This window comes from Tyto alba, unplaced genomic scaffold (assembly GCF_018691265.1).
Source record: "Tyto alba isolate M040663 unplaced genomic scaffold, T.alba_DEE_v4.0 Super-Scaffold_44, whole genome shotgun sequence".
NCBI lineage: Eukaryota > Metazoa > Chordata > Aves > Strigiformes > Tytonidae > Tyto > Tyto alba.
In genome coordinates this window covers 15,367,151-15,384,383 of record NW_024881320.1, presented here as the reverse complement: position 1 = coordinate 15,384,383, position 17,233 = coordinate 15,367,151, and the positions used below count along the sequence as shown (strand labels likewise).

The window sequence follows — 17,233 nt, the reverse complement described above, 5'->3', positions numbered from 1 at the left end:
CTGATTCTCAGAGATGCAATTTTTAAGGGAAATTCATAAGGAAGGGCATAAATACCAATAATTTGTATTCATTCTACAATTGAAGACAAATAACAAATTAACGTAGAGAGGAAGGGTGACTTTTTTAAATGTCAAGAGCTACAAGTTAAGAGGAAGTTAAATATTTAATTCAAATTAAACTAAATATTACCTCTAAAGTAAAATCAGTCCTCATCAAAATACAGCATTTCAGGAAGCAGCTGGTCTGTTAAACATTCTGAGTGCTCAGATATGACTGGGGCTCATTTCATTATACAAAAGGTACTGCCAGCAAACATTTAATCAAAAAGAAATGTTCCTTTCTTGTTAATTAAAGTTTATAGATCAAAATTCATTTCTGCAGCAGAAAAGTAGGAAATAGCTGTAGCTCAGGCTGAGTAGCTCAGAGACTCCTGGGGCAGACTCTGAAGTCTGCTGAAGGACAGACATAAGTAAGTACTCCCTTCTACGTGATGCTGTCTACTCTACTGGGTTACAGACGTGGCTTTACCTTATTCCCTCACTTTCTTTTCTAATAGGCTACTATGTCTTAAGGTTAGCAACTGTACCCTCACAGCTTTTAAAAAGGCAGGGTGGCTGGTGCTATCCAGACCCAAGGTTTTATGTAGAACTGCACAAGCCCATACCTTATCCCCCCTAACCCCGAATCTTGATTAAACACTTTTCAAAATAGTATGTGTTTCAGTGGTTTTATCTAGTTCTGTATAACTAAAGCAATACGTTGTAAACTCACTGTAAGCCAGGGAAAAAAGTATGAATAAAATTAAGATTAGACACTTAGGCTCAGACCAAGGTTTGCTGCTATATCACAGCAAACAAAAACGCAGACCATCTCGCTCCCACCCTCTTTACAAAACTGCCCAGCTATCATATGTGAAATCAGACAAAAGAAAGTCTTTTGAGGGAAAGCAAATCCACTAAAGAAGAAAAATAATTTCCTTAAAACATCACAGCTGTCCACAGCATATGGAAAGCAAAGTTACCCCCCACTCAACACTCAGCCTATTCATACCTTATAACCTTGCAGTCTTTGCAAGTCAAGTGAAGTTGAAATATATCACGGCACTCAACACTTTCTATAAGCTGCAGTGGAACCTGCAATTAAAAAGATGATATAATTTCATTTCAAACAGCACTAACACTGTAATTCATTTGCATATCTCACAAGGATTTATTATAGGACTACATGGAATCCAAAAAGAGAGAGAAGAAAAAAAATGAAGAAAATTTAAGTATAACTATTTCAACAGCTCCAAAGCACAGCACCATATATCAGCAGTTTCAGCTCCATTGCCATATAGTCCAAAAACCTTAAGGGATCACATGAAAACAGCTGAGAAGACTGTAGCACTAGTGACAAATATGAAGGCAGGAAAAGCAGCAAATGTACAAGTTCCTCTGTCACAGAAGCATCTTTGTCTCTTCTAGGTCCGAATTCAGGGATCTCTGGAACAAAACTTTAGCTGCTGGTGTCAAAAATGAACCACTAAGCAAGATCTCCTTTAACACACTGCTGCAGTCTAGATGCTTGTTATATGGAAATATTCCATATTTTTTCTTCAGAGAAAAAAAAAAAAAAAAAACATTTAGCCTGTTTAGATCAACACTCATGAGCAAAGCAGACATATCTAGAGTAATAATGCCGAATCATTAATTTTTAAAGGTGTAGTTATATGCACTTGTTTTATGGCACATGTAACTATCAGGAGATTGATCAGGCAAAACGTGAAAGCACATGCAAGTATCTTTAAAGAGAAGAAGAAACCACAAGATAAAAATACTAGTTTTCATTAATATTTTTGGACCTTCACCCAAGACAGGCAAGTGTCCATTGTCTTAAATGAATAAAAGTTAGTATTCAACTATCTCACACATAATTGCCTGAATTCCAAACAGAGAATTTAGCTAACACCTGTAATAAGCATGAAGTGTAAAACCATTTGAATTGTTTATTAGATTACATTGAACATTACACAAGGCAACAAAACCTCTGCCATTGAGATCTTTCAATATTCAATGCAAAGGTTATCAGAGAAATATTCAAATGCTCTGTTCTCTTTGCCATCAGAGGAGTATGATCCAGCAGTTTAAGTTCTGGCTTGCAGCTTACAAGATGTGGCTGTAAGACCCTGCTCTGCCAGCACCTCTCCATATGGCTCTGGGCAAGTCCTTGAAGGTCTGGATCAAGGATCTGGGCTGAGGAACCAAGACAGCTTCTACTCAGGCACTACAAAGCTTAAAAAGTACCTGATTTCAGTGGAATGTAAAAAGGAAAGGGAACTAAAAACAGCAGGCAAGGGAAAGAGATGTCTCAGAACTACAAGCCACAAGAAAACTTACTCTGGGCACGAAGATGCCTAGTGAAAGCTAATGGTAAATGTTGTGCCTAGGAGAGCCATCAGAACTGCCACGGCTCTCGGGAAGGCAGGCACACAGCTCACAGCTGCCCCTCATGTTTCCCTGCCAACTCCAGAGTTCGAATCCGGAGTCCTCCTCTGAATGCAAAAGCTCAAATAATTGTCCAGAGCTCACAATCCCCAAAATACAACAGACAGGTATTGTCTTAACACTTAACCTTTATCCTTGTCCCTGTCAGACCACAGCCAAGCAGCAGTGCTGGACTCTCCTTCGCTGGAGAAAGTATTAACCCTCATCCCCCAAGACCAGCCAGGTTGGTACAGGTAAGTTGTTCTTTGTTCCTTTTGTTGTAACTGAGCCATTAAAGAACAGAAAATTCATGCACAAGGAGACTCAACAGACCAGTAGTTTGAATATTCAAGTAAGGCTGGAACTTGAATTTTGGTCCTTGTTTGCAGTATTATTACTGTTTTAAGATGTGTGATAGTTTAATATAAATTATGTAACTTGCAACATGAAGGGGTACATGAAATGAGGATTCCCTCCTGAGAAATAAGGCCCCTCTATTCGCCATCCCAAAGCTCCAACTGACTGCAGTCCCCTGCAGAGAATAAGTACTTAGATACCAATGTAACAGACTATTTAAATACATTACAGACAAGATCAGAAGTACTGTTGCTATAGTTAAATCCTTTTAACTGCTAATTTCTTCCATGCCTTCTCCTACTTGATTCTAGTTTACAAGGCAGATAATTTAAACAAAACTATCACAACAATTTAAGAGACTGGAACAGACCTCAGACTGGAGAATCTTCTGTTCTTTCTTCCCAACTGGACAGCCTCACAAATATGCCCAATAAGTTATTTAAATCTACCACTGACTTAGGTGGCACCAACATGCAAAGTAAAGTAACTTTCCCCAGTTAAGAGTCAAAACTCTAGAAGAGTTGGTTTTTTAGTCAAATGCTGCTTTGTCTGCTAATATTCTTTTTTTTTTTTTTTTTTTTTTTTTTCAAGCCCTCTCATGGCATTTTTTTCCCATGTCCATCTTCATTTAAGCAGTTCTTCACCTTGCTCTCTCCTCCTAGCAGTCTGGTTCTGGCTCCTCTTCCTCCTGTCTGCACTCTAATGACATATTAAGTATTCTTCTACTCCTGCACTGTTTTTAATTTTCTTCCTTCAAAGTCGCTTTGCTCTACGACCTTTCAATCTGCCTTCTGCTCAACAGCCATTCTTCTTTCTCTTGACACTCCACATGCAGCTCACCATCTACTTCCTCAGAATCTGCTGGTTTTTCTTCAGGGCAAACGTCATATCAATCTTTTTCATTTTCTTTTCTGGTCATAAAAATCTGTCCTCTGATCCCCTTGCATTTCAGTCTCCTTGTCCATTATTCTCCCAGTAAAATTCTGTAAAATTATCTGCCTTCATTCCCCATTCTTTCCAACTGATAACCTTCCAATTTCATTACGTTTTTCAGACTGATGCATGCAGCAAGTCAAACAACCAGTGCAGTTAGCTTGCTCTTGAAAGAGCCATCAATTTATTTGCAGGCACTTCACCATATAATAATGGCTATCGCAATAAAGCAGTGGAGAAGCAATCATGTTTGCTTTTATAAGAATAAACATGCATTTTTATCCAAGACCAATCACATCACATTATAGAGTACTGGAGCATCGTGCTCTTGCAGTATGTCTATTGACTGTCTCTTCTTTAAAATTATCTCATTTTAACAATAGCAACATTCTACAGCTCAAAATTCTCCTTTAGAAATTTCTTTACATTATTTTAATTACTGGAACATCTAACAGCAGTGCAAGATATATTTAGAGAAATATACTTCTGTAGCTGGAAAAAGCACAAGTTATGTTTATGCTGCTGAAACAACCCACCCCGTGGCTCAACCCTTGACCACACCACCAAGCGGTATGCCGTGGACCGTGGCCAGGCTGCTCTAAGCCAGCCCCTTCACGACGGACTATGCTATACATTACCCTATATACCTTTTGGCCTGACTCTCTCCAGGATACCATGTGGCACCCAGGGGCCACGAGCTGTAATTAGTACTTCTTGTTTTCCCAGTTTAGAGCCTGAAATAATGTCAGGGTTATGTTACTGGTTACTTTAAACAGCACAATGCCCAGGCTACGTGCTGTCCGTCCTGAAGCCAGGTATAGTAGGACATATGGAGGAACTAAGGATGCAAGGTCAGCTCAAAAGGTCTTCAAGGACTCTCCCAGGTGGAGGGAGTCAAATCCCTCCAGGTGTGATCTCATTCATATACTCTACAAGGAGTACCTGAAGCAAATTTTGCTTTTCATTACAACTAATTATACTCAGGTTTTGTCTTGAAGGCAATCATTTAGTCCCTCCTCTGCTTTCACAATTAACATGCAGGCAATGTGAACAATTAGAGCATCAGGAGCCAAGAACAAAACAAGGACTAAGCTACTGTTCAGCACAGATGAACCACAGCTGTGCTGCATATGTAAGGAAGGTATCAAACCAACCATTTTGCCATTGAAGGCCAAGGAAAGGAAAGCTCATACTAAAACTCAGTCACCAAGACTGAAAGTCTCCCTCATCTTCCTAGCATAACCTTTTTTTAAACTGTGTCCAAAATCTACTATTTGAAAGAGGCTACACACAAGTCCATGGTTTCATAAACTACACTAAAATGTTATTTCTCCCAGAAATGCAATGAGGCTACAGGGAGTAAAAATGATTACACAGAAACACTCACCAGCTGCAAAGTCTGAAATTTTCTTAAGGAAAGCCAATCAATAGCAATCAGCCTGGGAACCAAACTTCCCATGTGCACTGAGAGATCACTGTTGAGTCTGCATTTTTATCCCGTGGATAAATATAAGTCAACACTTTTGAATGTCATAATCCCTCCAATTTATGCATGGTCTACTGGATCTTTTGTTTTTGCATTTAAAACACCATGTTCCTATTACTACTGTGATCTAGGAAATTATCCATGGAAAAGATTTACACATACAGCCATTTTCTGCAGTGTTGCAATGTGAGCATTATCAACTTTTATATGTAATTATTTTCAAGCACAGGTGCACCAAGTGATCCAGTAGCATTGTGCTACTTACTGAGGTTTCACAAGCATCATTTTAACAGCCAGCCTATTGGATTTTAAACAAAAAGAGAACAGTGAAGTAAAACACCAGAGACCAGGAATCCATTTTAAACTAGATTCCATTTCCTTCATGCAGTTGCATTTACTAAGGGGCAAGTAGTTGACATGCATCCTGCTTTCTCTGGAGGACCATTTTTACCATGAGAATATCCCACCTACTTCAAGAGGAGATGCTTGCATAAAACAGCTGTATATTCAGACATGGGGAATCAATACAATTTTACAAGTACTATAATACAGATATTTGCTAAGAATCCTCTTACACAGAAGAAATTCTCTCTGCTGAGGTGCCAAGGTTATTAGTGTGGCTGGACTCAGTCAGGATAGTGATTCTTAGAAAATCATTCAAAATAATGAAAAACCCAACTCCTGACATTAGTAAACATTTATACATTTTTAAAAAGGTCTTCTTACAGGTGTTTTCTGAATAGCTCTAGCAATACAAAAACAGTAGGAAAGAATTAAGATGAACTCAATCAAAAATTATTCAGTGAAGATTCAATTTAGAAAATCACCATATGATCAATAATTTTGATCAACAATAACCAAAGTGATTATTACTCCAAAATTTAACCATTTAAATATGGTACCTAATTACTGCAAGTATGCTGTATCCTTAAATATATTCCAAATCCTGTCTGCCTTGGATTCCAGTAGAGTTCAGACTATATTATTAGTGATGGTCATGGAAGAATAATCTATATTCTGTTCTACCTCATACACTATCTAATTGAATCTTTCTGGTTAATGATGACATATGAAGCAGGACTAACAGCCTCGGAGGCATCAGACAGAGCAGGAGAGCAGAATACTGAATATGAAAATCAGGGAAGCAAAATTAGCGTGGTAATATTGACAAGCTTTTATGGACTCTTTCCTGAACACAAAGAACATTACTTAAGAAAACATCAATTCTTGGTATTGCTCAAAAATATTAAATTGAAAAATCTCAAAAATTAATACCCCCAGTTATCCTAAGGACAGATATGACTGCAAGTACATGCATTAGTGGCTTCTCTAAAAAAGTAACTCTCTTATACCCTGGCATTCCTCAGGACAAACTCTTGATTTCTAGGGCTACCCTTGTTTCTCGTGTCTCAGCTCGTTTTTAAATACTCAGTCCTTTGCTTTGTCAGTTCTAGTTGCCAGTTTCTTACAATATTCAGACTCTGAATTAAAAAAAATAACAGTAAGTAATACAATATAGATTTATTGTAGCAGGCCCCTTGGCAGAACCCAGCCCTAGAATTCTTGTTTGTATCACAAAGCAATCCTATAAATCACATGCCTCGTAACACATCATCTCTCTGTTGCCAGCAGCATGTAGAGATGCTCCTGGCTGGGCTGCACTTGAGGCATCTCAGCACCCAGCTGGCCCTTGGCTACCATTCCAAAGCATGGTGGCACCTAACTTAAGTCTCCAGTTATACTTCAGGATTGACTACAGAATAAGTGAAAAGTAAAGTTACTCTACCTCCGCATATGCAAATGCTCACATCGCTTCCTTTGTATGGTCAGCAGTGGAAGGTAATAGCCTTTAAATTTCCAATGCAATTTTTTGCCATAATTTTGAGTAATTGCCATGTTCATTAATAATACCTTTATCTGCTGAAAAAGCCCACACCATCACCAACTTCAGCACTTTAATGCTGTATGCAGATGTTCGCCAGCCTAGCAGACATGCCTGTTCAGCCTACTACACTGACAATTCATAAACTTGAAGTGATTATGATAAGTATTACACAGGCACATTTCAAAGTCTTGAGAGAACATAGCTATACAATTCGAGACAACATAAACCAGTAAAGATTGAGTTTCATTAGTAAACAACTTTTTTAGAGAGTTAATAATTCAGTTCTGGCACAAAACAATAAAAAAAATAAATTTAAATTTAAGATCGACATGGCATCAAAAATTAAATTGGTTAGGTGCATGAGATCTCACTGGTGTTCCAGACCACTTTGTGGTCTGTTCCAGACCACTTAGTCACTTGTGTCTCAGCCATGTATGTGTTAGACACTTGTCAATTCTTGTATTCATTTTCCCTTGCTCTTCTCAGCTTTGGAATAACAAGCAGTCTTGGTGTTTTACACTTAACTCACAACTGCATAGTTCAGGTTTCATGACTGATACATGGCAATTGTGAACTAGCCAGGGTCAAGGACTTGTCTTGAAATAAGGAGACTAGTAAAAAACTCATCGTGGAGGGAAAAAATAAAAAAGGCTTCGATTCGTTGGATTTTATTTTACTGGTTTTATTAAAAATATCCACAAAAATATTTCTGTGCCTTGTATAATGTCCTATCACATTCTATATAGTTCACAAACGGTATTGCAATTAGTAAGACTAGTATATGTCAGCATTATACCACTGCAAAGGACTATAAAATGCCCATTTCATTTATGCCTATGATCACAAGTAGCTGGATATGTAACAAATTTTAAGAATGTATACTTAGAGTAAAGCTCTAAAGGAATGGCAGGCATCTGAAGATGAGGTTCAATTCACAGATCTCTTAAGCCGATGACTGTACTCATACTATCCAACTTCAGGCACGTAACTTCCTTAGCTGGACCGACTTTATCTTTTGAATGTCCAAGCAAGGCACAAATCTAACTTAGATGGTCCAAACAGCCCTTTGGGAGACCTTTTATTTCTCTACTGAGTATATACAGAGCTTAGGGAGAACAAATGGCTGACACAGCCAGCTGTAAAAAGAATGTAAAGCTGAATGAAGTTCCCTTATGAAGCCTGATTTTCAGAGGTGCCGAGACATCTTTTGATGCCTAAATACATACCTGTTCTCCCTGAAAAATGTGATTTGAACATCATAAAGAGATTTTTCATTACCACTTACCTTACAAGGCAGGATCACTGTACTTTTATTCTAAATTCTCTTATTTAGATTGAGTTCAAAATACTGTATTACCATAGTAGCGTAACACTTACATTCACAACAGACTCCTTGAATTTGATGTGAAGCCTGTAATTAGAAAGGGCAATGATGGCATCCTCTGCTCGTCCTACATACTCTGTACTCTCACCATGAAGTTCAATGAACGGGACCTTCAAAACGGGAAGAAAAATTTTTCTGAACCCAATTACCAAATAAGTACCTTCTGTAAGCATACACTCAAGCACACAACACTATAAAAACCAAAATGAAACACTGGTGAAAATTCAGCCTAGCTATTACTGCTAAGGAGGAAAGTCCTGGGTAAGGTTGGTTCAGAGGTTAATTGTAGCCTTTTTAAAACATGATTCCTTAATACTCAGGAAAATTAAGAGAAAATAAGTGCTTGGTCAGGAAAACCAATTAATTTTAATGAAAAATTTGAGCAAAATATCCTCACATTTTGGCAAGCAGTCTTCACCAACCCTTTGATTTATGCTCTCACTCCTTACTTAAGGGAATGGCATTTCCATAATGTTACTAAAATCATCCTTAGGTGGGCAAAACATATAAATGAATAATATATACTAATCTATGAATAATACGTATCTTAAATGCTGTTGGTCTCCAATACTAAACAAACTCCGGTAACCAGCTTAGACTGGATACTTAAATGCTACACAGTTGAAGTCAGCTGGACAAATCATACTTTTTACTTCATATTTCTCACTGCAAATATGAAAATGCAGGACATGCCGCTCTTTTATAAAGTTAGAAAACCTGCAGTTGTATTACACTGCACAAAAATTGCAACTGTTTAATTAAAAACGTGACTTAAGCCCAGTTTAGCTGAGCTGGGTGAAAAGTGTGAGTGCTCAACTTGAAAATAATCTAGTTTTACATCAACTTAACTTAAATCAAAAATATTGTCTATTGAAATGAAACAGACTACCTCTTCAGTTGATACAGGAGTGTCTACATGGATAAACCATTTGAACCAAAGTGATTTCAAAAGGAACTGTGGAAGATTAAGAAACCAAAAAAATATCTATTTTGTGCAACATAAGACTTTTGGCTTCCCAGTAACAAGAAGTAACGATAGTACTTAACTAGCTTAGTGTTATTCTTCTAAAAAACAAAAAGTTCTAAACTACAGAATAAAACCTAGCACTTGAAATTACTACACAAGTAATGGTTAATATTTTTCAGACCCGAAGGAATCTCTTGGAGTAGAATGCACAAATTCTCTGTCATTACCAAGAGTACATGAGTATTTAAAAAGAAAATGTATTTCTCCTATTACCATGATCAGTTGCAAATGAAAATTCTAAAGGAGAGGCCAGAGAATACGTAGGTCAACTAGAGATCTTAACTGGCAAGGAGCAGTGTGGTAATTACCTGCAGGTTCTCATCCTCTCGGATCAGCTGCTTCCTGGGAAAAATCTGATTAGCTTGGATGCATTCAAGGCTGTGCTGAGTCTCTTCATCCTAAGAAACAAAGTGTTACACTTAACTTCAGCACTGTCACTTGCTGCCTTCACCATACAGCAAGCTATCAATGACCAACAAAAAGCTCAAACAGGACCAAGTGTTTCGAGAATTCATGTATCAGTAACTTAAAGTTACTAAACTTCCAAAGACAAGCACTCAACTAAATATGACATTAGAAACAGGTTTCCTTCCTGCAGCACGATTAATAAATAAAAAAATTACTTGTGATAGTATTAGAAAAAAAGCATTAGCCTAGTCTAGCACTACACTTAAGATTCAACAACCCCACATGTAAACATTAATTCTCCATTGGTTTTCAGATTTTAGCCTACTCTGCTCTGTAACAGACCCTACAAACCCCTTTTGCTTACCATGACAGGCCCTGGATAGGAGGAGAAATCCTCGTCTTTACTCACAATACTTTGAGGCTCTTCTTCACGTACTATTAAAATCTAAAAAACCAGAAAAGCATAATGAAGTTAAATTCATTTTCTTTTGGCAAAAACATACAAATTAACTTTTAAAGACTGAGAACTCATCTGTTAGAAAACTGCAAGCAAACAGTAATTACGAAAAGATGAAATCCATATAAGCTGACTCTCCTGAGAGACAAAATTGTTTCAAAACTTGTCTGGCTCCTTCTGTTCATTCTGAAAAAATCATCTTTGAATGTACCCCTGGGAGAATATCCATCTGAATGCAGCAATTAGACCAATGTTTATATAATTTAAATTAAAACATGTTCATTTTTCTAGATCACTGTCATGGTTTAACCCCAGCCAGCAACTAAGCACCACGCAGCCACTGTGATCATTTAGTCTGATCTGTTATGTAACACAGGCTGTCGCATCCCCCTGAAGTAATCTTGTTTCAACTGCAGCACACGAATTAGAATTCTTAACTATAAAATGAGGAATTTTATCTGTATATGACTCATTTTCTACATCCATTTCCTTCCACTGACCTTTAATAGCTCCAGATCACTATATACTAGCAACTTGCTCTCCCCACTATCTAGCAATCCCCTGATCTTTTACCATCTGCAAATTTCCTGGAAATATTAAAGAGCATACAGTCTTAAAGCTTATTCAACCGACTCTAATAGGAACTTAATTATTGAAATGAATACTGGAGTTACAGTTTGATTTTGAGATTTATCTCATACTCCATTTTTTTAAATTCAGGTAGGTTCTTCCCACTCAAAAAAAAAAAAAGGATTCATTCAAGTATTTTATGGGTTTTGCAGTCTACAACACAGAAAAGATAGAAATGAAAATGCATCAGTCAAGTTCAGTCAGTTCTCAGTTCATATGTCACCTTACTTATAAATATATTTCAAATTACCAGCGTTGTGGTTGACAGCAAAAAACAGTTCAAATCCATCAGCTCACAAGCACACCACCACTGCAGGAAGCGCTAACTACGTCCTGTATGTTGTACAGAATATACGGGAAAAGGGGCAGCAGATGCACATATTCTGAAGCTAAAACATCCCACTGTCTAAAAATGATCAATGAGAAGAAAGCATTACACTGTACCCAAAACCTGTTACACAGGAACACTGCAATAAACAAAATGCCTGTTTGTCCCCAGAGTAGGCGAGAAACAGTATATAAATGCTTGCAAGTTGATTCAAAATTGCACAGCTTGCAGAAGGACATATGTGTGTGTGTGTGTATATGAAAGGACAAAATTATGAACAGAATTGAGCTGGAACTGCTACCAATTCACTAAAAATGAATGTAAAAAGTAGATATAAAAATCCCCATTTTAAACAAATGAGAAAAGCTAGAAGACTTGATAGAAGTATGATATTATTAACTATGAAAACTTATTGGGAAAAATAAAAAAACAGCACATGAATTTCCACGCCTGCAAAAACAGTGGAGAGTAGAAACATTCTTTTAAGTCATCAGAAACAAAGGAAACCTATAAATGCTATCTACCAACAGCAAGATGAAGTCTGTATTATTGTTAAGATCGGTTTTAAAAAAAGGCAGAATTATTTAACATATTTGTTTCAAAAGAAGCAAGAGAAGAAAAATGGTTCATATGTAACCCACATCGTCGCTGATGAGAATATTGAAAGAATTCCAATGATTAAAGCTCAAAAGGCCGTAAATTCATCAGGTTTGATCTTTAATGTATCAGTGGCCATAAAATTCCAGCGCTTGTATTCAAAACAAGATCTTGTGCTCATACCAGCATGACTTAGTATTTTACGTACGTTGTGTTTGGGTACACTTATCTTCTAAAAACACATCTACTCTTGACTTGAAGATATGGAGAAAAGAGGGGTTCAGCAGTTCTCCCAAACACATCTGGTTTCAGCTTCTAACCTTTGGTTTTCACTGAATGTTTTTCAAGATCATGTGATGCATCCTTCTCCTTGATCTACAAGATTAAAAAATGAGCCTCCTGCTCAATCAAATTTAAAATGATGGCTGGCTAAGCAACAGGCTTATTCATCCAATCAACCTCTATCTTACAGCTCATCCGTCGAGAAAGGCACAGACTGGATTAACTTTAGAGTACATCCTGATATAATGAAGACTAACGATTCAAGAGGAGATGGGTTTAAAAACTGTAAGGTTTACACAAATCTCCTCCATCCTTAAAATAACAATAAGCTTACGCATTCAGCTCTCAGGTCTACAGCCAGCCAGAAGAGCAGTGAAGAGTTAGGGCATATTTAGACGAACGCTTTTGGGGAGAGGATCTCAGTTACATTTCTGCAGGCTGTTGGCAAGACTGCCTTCTGCAACCAACTACCTCTTCACCAGCACCAATTCTGCTCTTCCGGAATAGCAGCCACTGTTAAAGTCATTATGACCAAACATTTCCACATCAATTCATCTGGACAATTTATGTCACAACTTGAACAAAGCTTTAAAAATAAATAGTAAAGCCTTCTGAATATAAGAAATACCTTGCTATTTCAGAAAACTCCTTCAACTTCAGGCACAATTATCAGAGAAACATGGACCTAAATAAAAAGATGAACTTTATTACAAATCTAAAGCCTGCTTATTATTACTGCTGAAGTTTTAATATATTAGGCACTGTGCTGTAACAAAACTGTTCTTTTATACTTCAGATTGATTATATTTATTTTTAAAGTTTACCATATAACCATCTACACATTAATAAAACAGTATTAGCTTAGAAAATTAGGTCTTCAAAAATTTCTTACAGCTGTGCTCCTAAAATCCAGCATAAGCCATCAACAGAGACTATCCTAATTACTGCAGAACAAGTTTATTATTCTAATTGCTGCACTCAGCTGCAAAACAGCTTCTATTATAATACTGTTGGTTTTTACATGAACATGAGAATCTTCCTTTTTAGGATGAATTTTGGGAAAGCTGTGTGAAAAAAATATGCCAGTTTCAGTTTTAATCAGGATTATCAGATATAAAGTGTGATGATGCCAAGATAAATGGTACAACAACTTACAAGACAGGTTCTAAAACAGTTTGCACACTCACACCACTTTTAGGTATTAGTGAAATGCTTCATCAACTTAACTGCCATAACACAAAAGTACTTCTAAAAATTGATGGCAAACAATAGCAAGAAACATTAAATTGTTAGAATTAAGTTCACGGATCTGGTGGACAGTGAATACACCAAAAGAAATAATTCATTTCCCATCTCATCAACAAGCTGACCCCACTCTCTTCATGGCCTCACCACCACTGGGTTGAACACAAGGGAAAGGAACTGCACCACTGGGACCAGAGACAGGGACCACACACTATTCTCAATAGCAGCCCATACTGAGATTGTGTGAATTAGCTCTGAAAACACACTTTCAATCTCAATTTTGTTCTATACCAAAACTTTCTAATCCATTTCCATCCGTACGTTCAGCAAACCCTTCCCGGCTAGCCATGTGGCTAGAAAAAGGATCGTGGTGATTGTGTGGCACCTAGTAAGGGCATTTCTGACCCTCACTTTAAGAGCACTGCCTCGGAAGTCAGAACACAAACTTTCTTCATTTTGTCAACTTCAAGTCACTCTGCTGAATTTTAGCCATGATAATTTCTGTTGAATTTTGGCCATGATAATTAACACGCTTTGCTACTCTGAAGGACAGCTTGATACAAAGTGAGATTAGCATAACTGGCTGAAGAAAGCTATTCTCCAATTGATCCATACCATTTTTTTTTATTATTACTTGCAGAATGGAGTCAGCATTCTCATTTTGTTTAACTGCAGCTGGCAAATAGTCAGCTATTCCAGGACAGTAAAAAACATTTCCCAGAAATGAAATGGAAATGTTCAAATACAGCTTTGATAATAACTGACCAAGAAAACATCTTCATAAAAAGCACCCTCAAATTCAGGCTCCTACTTATAAACAGGATCACGTATCAATTGTAGGTAGCTTATACGTAGTGTAGTGAAACTTGGTTTTATTGTTGTAAACTTTTTTGGTTTTTTTAGTCAGGACTGAGACCAAAAAAGGTTGTTACCAATTTACTGTGCTGCCCTTTCAACTGTAGCTTCACATATATTAAATTACACCAAAAAAGAGGTTAGTCTTGTTAATTCTCCATCTTTATGTTCTGCTTGAAAGGATAAATGACTAGTAAAGGTTGTAACCTCAGACTCTGTTCAAGCAGTATGAGAACAATCTTAATTACCTTTCATTTCAGATGTGCCTTCTGGCCTAAATTATGTATATAATTGAGACTAGCAATAACCATCTGTTTGACAGTGATTCTGAACAAAAAAGATTATACAAATAAAGGACCATTTAAATTCAGATACATTTAAACATAGTTGGACTTATATCAAGGAAAAGGAGAAATTGGAGGGAAAAAAAGGAAGCACTCAAGTGTTTCACTTTGTTTCCCTGCCTGCCCTGTCCAGAACCTAAATTCCATTTATTTTACTATCAAAACCAAATTGATTTGGCCCTCCGCCTCAAAACAGCTATTTATACACTGTGTCACAGTTGCCCTGTACATTTTAGATAGGAACCCAAAGGCTTTTTCAAAGCATTAGAAAATCTGAGAATTAAATACTCAAGAAAGCAATCTAGTGTTAGCAAAAGATACTTCTGTTACAAACTGAAAACACTACTTCCCCTTCGCAAGTGGAAGGAAATTATTCTGAGATAAGGATAAACGCTTAGTTTCCCACATTCCAATCCCTGACAGCAAGGCTTCCCCTCTTTCCTGGCATCATATGTAGAAGTAACTGAATAGCTTTCAAAAGTATTTACTGGGGAAGTAACTAACAAGATGGGCATTTGCACATACCCAGGAACAAGAGCAGAATAGACAAAGAATCATGTTTGAAGCCTGTGTACAACTAAGAATCAGAAGTTTTTTTTGTTTTTTTGTTTTTTTGTTTTTTTTTAATAATTGATGGCTGCAAATTCCATCTCAGTAAAATAATGATTTTTGCCTAACATCTTGGAAAATGCTTTAATAAGAGAGTAATCAGTGATAACCACAGAATCCACATCCAACAAGTAGCTCATCTTACCAAAATAAGACAATTAGCTCACCAAAGAATGATAGATAATAAAAGTCTTCTTTGTCCCAGAAAGTTTCAAACGATACTCTTCTGATACTTCACATTGGCAACTGCAAGTGAAAAGACAGTACTTTAAAACACAAACCTTCATTTGAAAAAAAAAAAACCACTTCTTAAATAGCTACTGACTTATACAAAACTTATGTTGGCTTGTCTTAAATAAAAAAAGGAGAAAGTACTAGCTACTATGTAAGTCATAGCTACTAGGATCTTACTATGCCCAAATAGGGAATTCAACAATTGTATTCTGACAGGTACATGTGTGCTGGTTAGGGCCTCTTCTCTGGTAAGGCACAGTTCAGAAATTGTGGGTACAAAGCAATTCCAATTTTTTTAAAACTTCTTTGGTAAATAGAAATGAAAAAAAATTAATACTTAGCAATACAAGCTACAGGAGAGGTCTTTTATAGGAGATGCAACTGGGTTTGTACTGATCTTCAAAAGTGGTTTTTATTTTTACATTAAAGTTAGCTTTTTTTCCCCCAAAGAAATCAGATGAAGACCTCCAAACAGTGTTTACTGCCTATACTTTTAGACAAAGCTACAGAAAAGCCAAGGTGAACAGCAATGCTCATAAGATACCATTCCTCCCAAGCCCTATCTTTTTGACTTTCCAAGTGCTGTAAAACAGCTGTTTCCTGAAAAATAAATAAGTATTGTGTCACAAATACATATTTGTCAAAAAAATTCTACGAAGAAAATAACCAATTTGTTTCATTCCTACTCAGTCACTTTGGTAGGTATTCACAGAAGTCTTCTACAGTACCTGAATGACTGCTGGGACACAAAGTTCTATAGTAAAATACCCAAACCCTAAAATTAAAGTTCCGGACTAAAACCAACCATTCCTAAAGCATGCAAGCAGCTAAACTGATGGAACACCACTGCCTTGTATCCAGTATACCAGAAGATTTGCTCTTCACAATAACTTGGAAGCTATCCCAATAGCATGCTGCATGTGTATGTGCCTGGAAAGCCTAACTTCTATAAACATATAATCCTGCTGCTAGGAATAGTTTGCTTCTAATCTGATGTGCCACAGCTAGCTATAATTTTTGCATCACAGAAAAATAATCTCCATTTTGCATTTATTGTGTCCTTTAGTTTATGGCTTATGACAAGGGCAAAAATAAAAAGTACTTTCAGTACACAAGAATATATAATTTTAGGACTGACATAGTAGAAAAATTCTTTAAGAAGTTCAAACTAAAATGCACCAAGCAAAAGAAACTAACATTTCACACAGTAGACACTCTAGGGGAATCTCACACTTATCTACACTCAGCTATTACTGAAAAAAAAAAAAAGTGACATTATGATGCTCTACTTTAAGAGAAAGCACCCTATGAATGATCACAGCTATTAAAAACCTCAGCTAATAATTACTATTTTATAAAAGAGTTTCTAAAAGCAACATTTGGTTACCTGCGGAGGTCAACTTTTTTTTAATTTTAAAACCTCTCACAACCAACAAGCCAAATGTCAACTCTAATAGCTTCACGGGTTGATAATTAAATATGGCACACGAAGCAGAAAGGACACAGTTTTACTTTAAGGTACCAGCTTGATCAAGCATCAAGTTCAACTTTACAGCTGCTTGGTTGTACAAAGTCACCTTTGACAGGATTACTTAGCAAACTTATTAAACAAAAAAAAAGTATGAAAGCACACTACACAACTCTAGAATGACTCTTCAGAGACAGTTTTCTGGCCACATCCTTAATTTTAAAAAGGCAAGATATAC

General features: G+C 36.8%; 1 protein-coding gene across 10 annotated transcripts in view; it reads right to left on the bottom strand.

Annotated features, from left to right (window-relative positions):
• The window catches only part of MTMR3 (myotubularin related protein 3), an 81,695-nt gene that overhangs the window by 34,317 nt on the left and 30,145 nt on the right, over positions 1-17,233 (bottom strand). For 5 of the 10 annotated variants that reach the window (XM_042805075.1, XM_042805073.1, XM_042805080.1 and 2 more), the window contains 6 exons: positions 15,461-15,539; positions 12,869-12,925; positions 10,311-10,391; positions 9,847-9,936; positions 8,505-8,621; positions 1,052-1,134 (listed from right to left, as the gene is read on the bottom strand). In XM_042805075.1, the coding sequence (XP_042661009.1) occupies positions 1,052-1,134; positions 8,505-8,621; positions 9,847-9,936; positions 10,311-10,313 (293 nt within the window). In that variant the 5' untranslated portion in view covers positions 10,314-10,391; positions 12,869-12,925; positions 15,461-15,539. Of the gene's footprint in view, positions 1-1,051; positions 1,135-8,504; positions 8,622-9,846; positions 9,937-10,310; positions 10,392-12,574; positions 12,630-12,868; positions 12,926-15,460; positions 15,540-17,233 lie in introns of those variants that run through there. The other 5 variants (XM_042805077.1, XM_042805074.1, XM_042805079.1 and 2 more) reach the window with 3 other exon arrangements.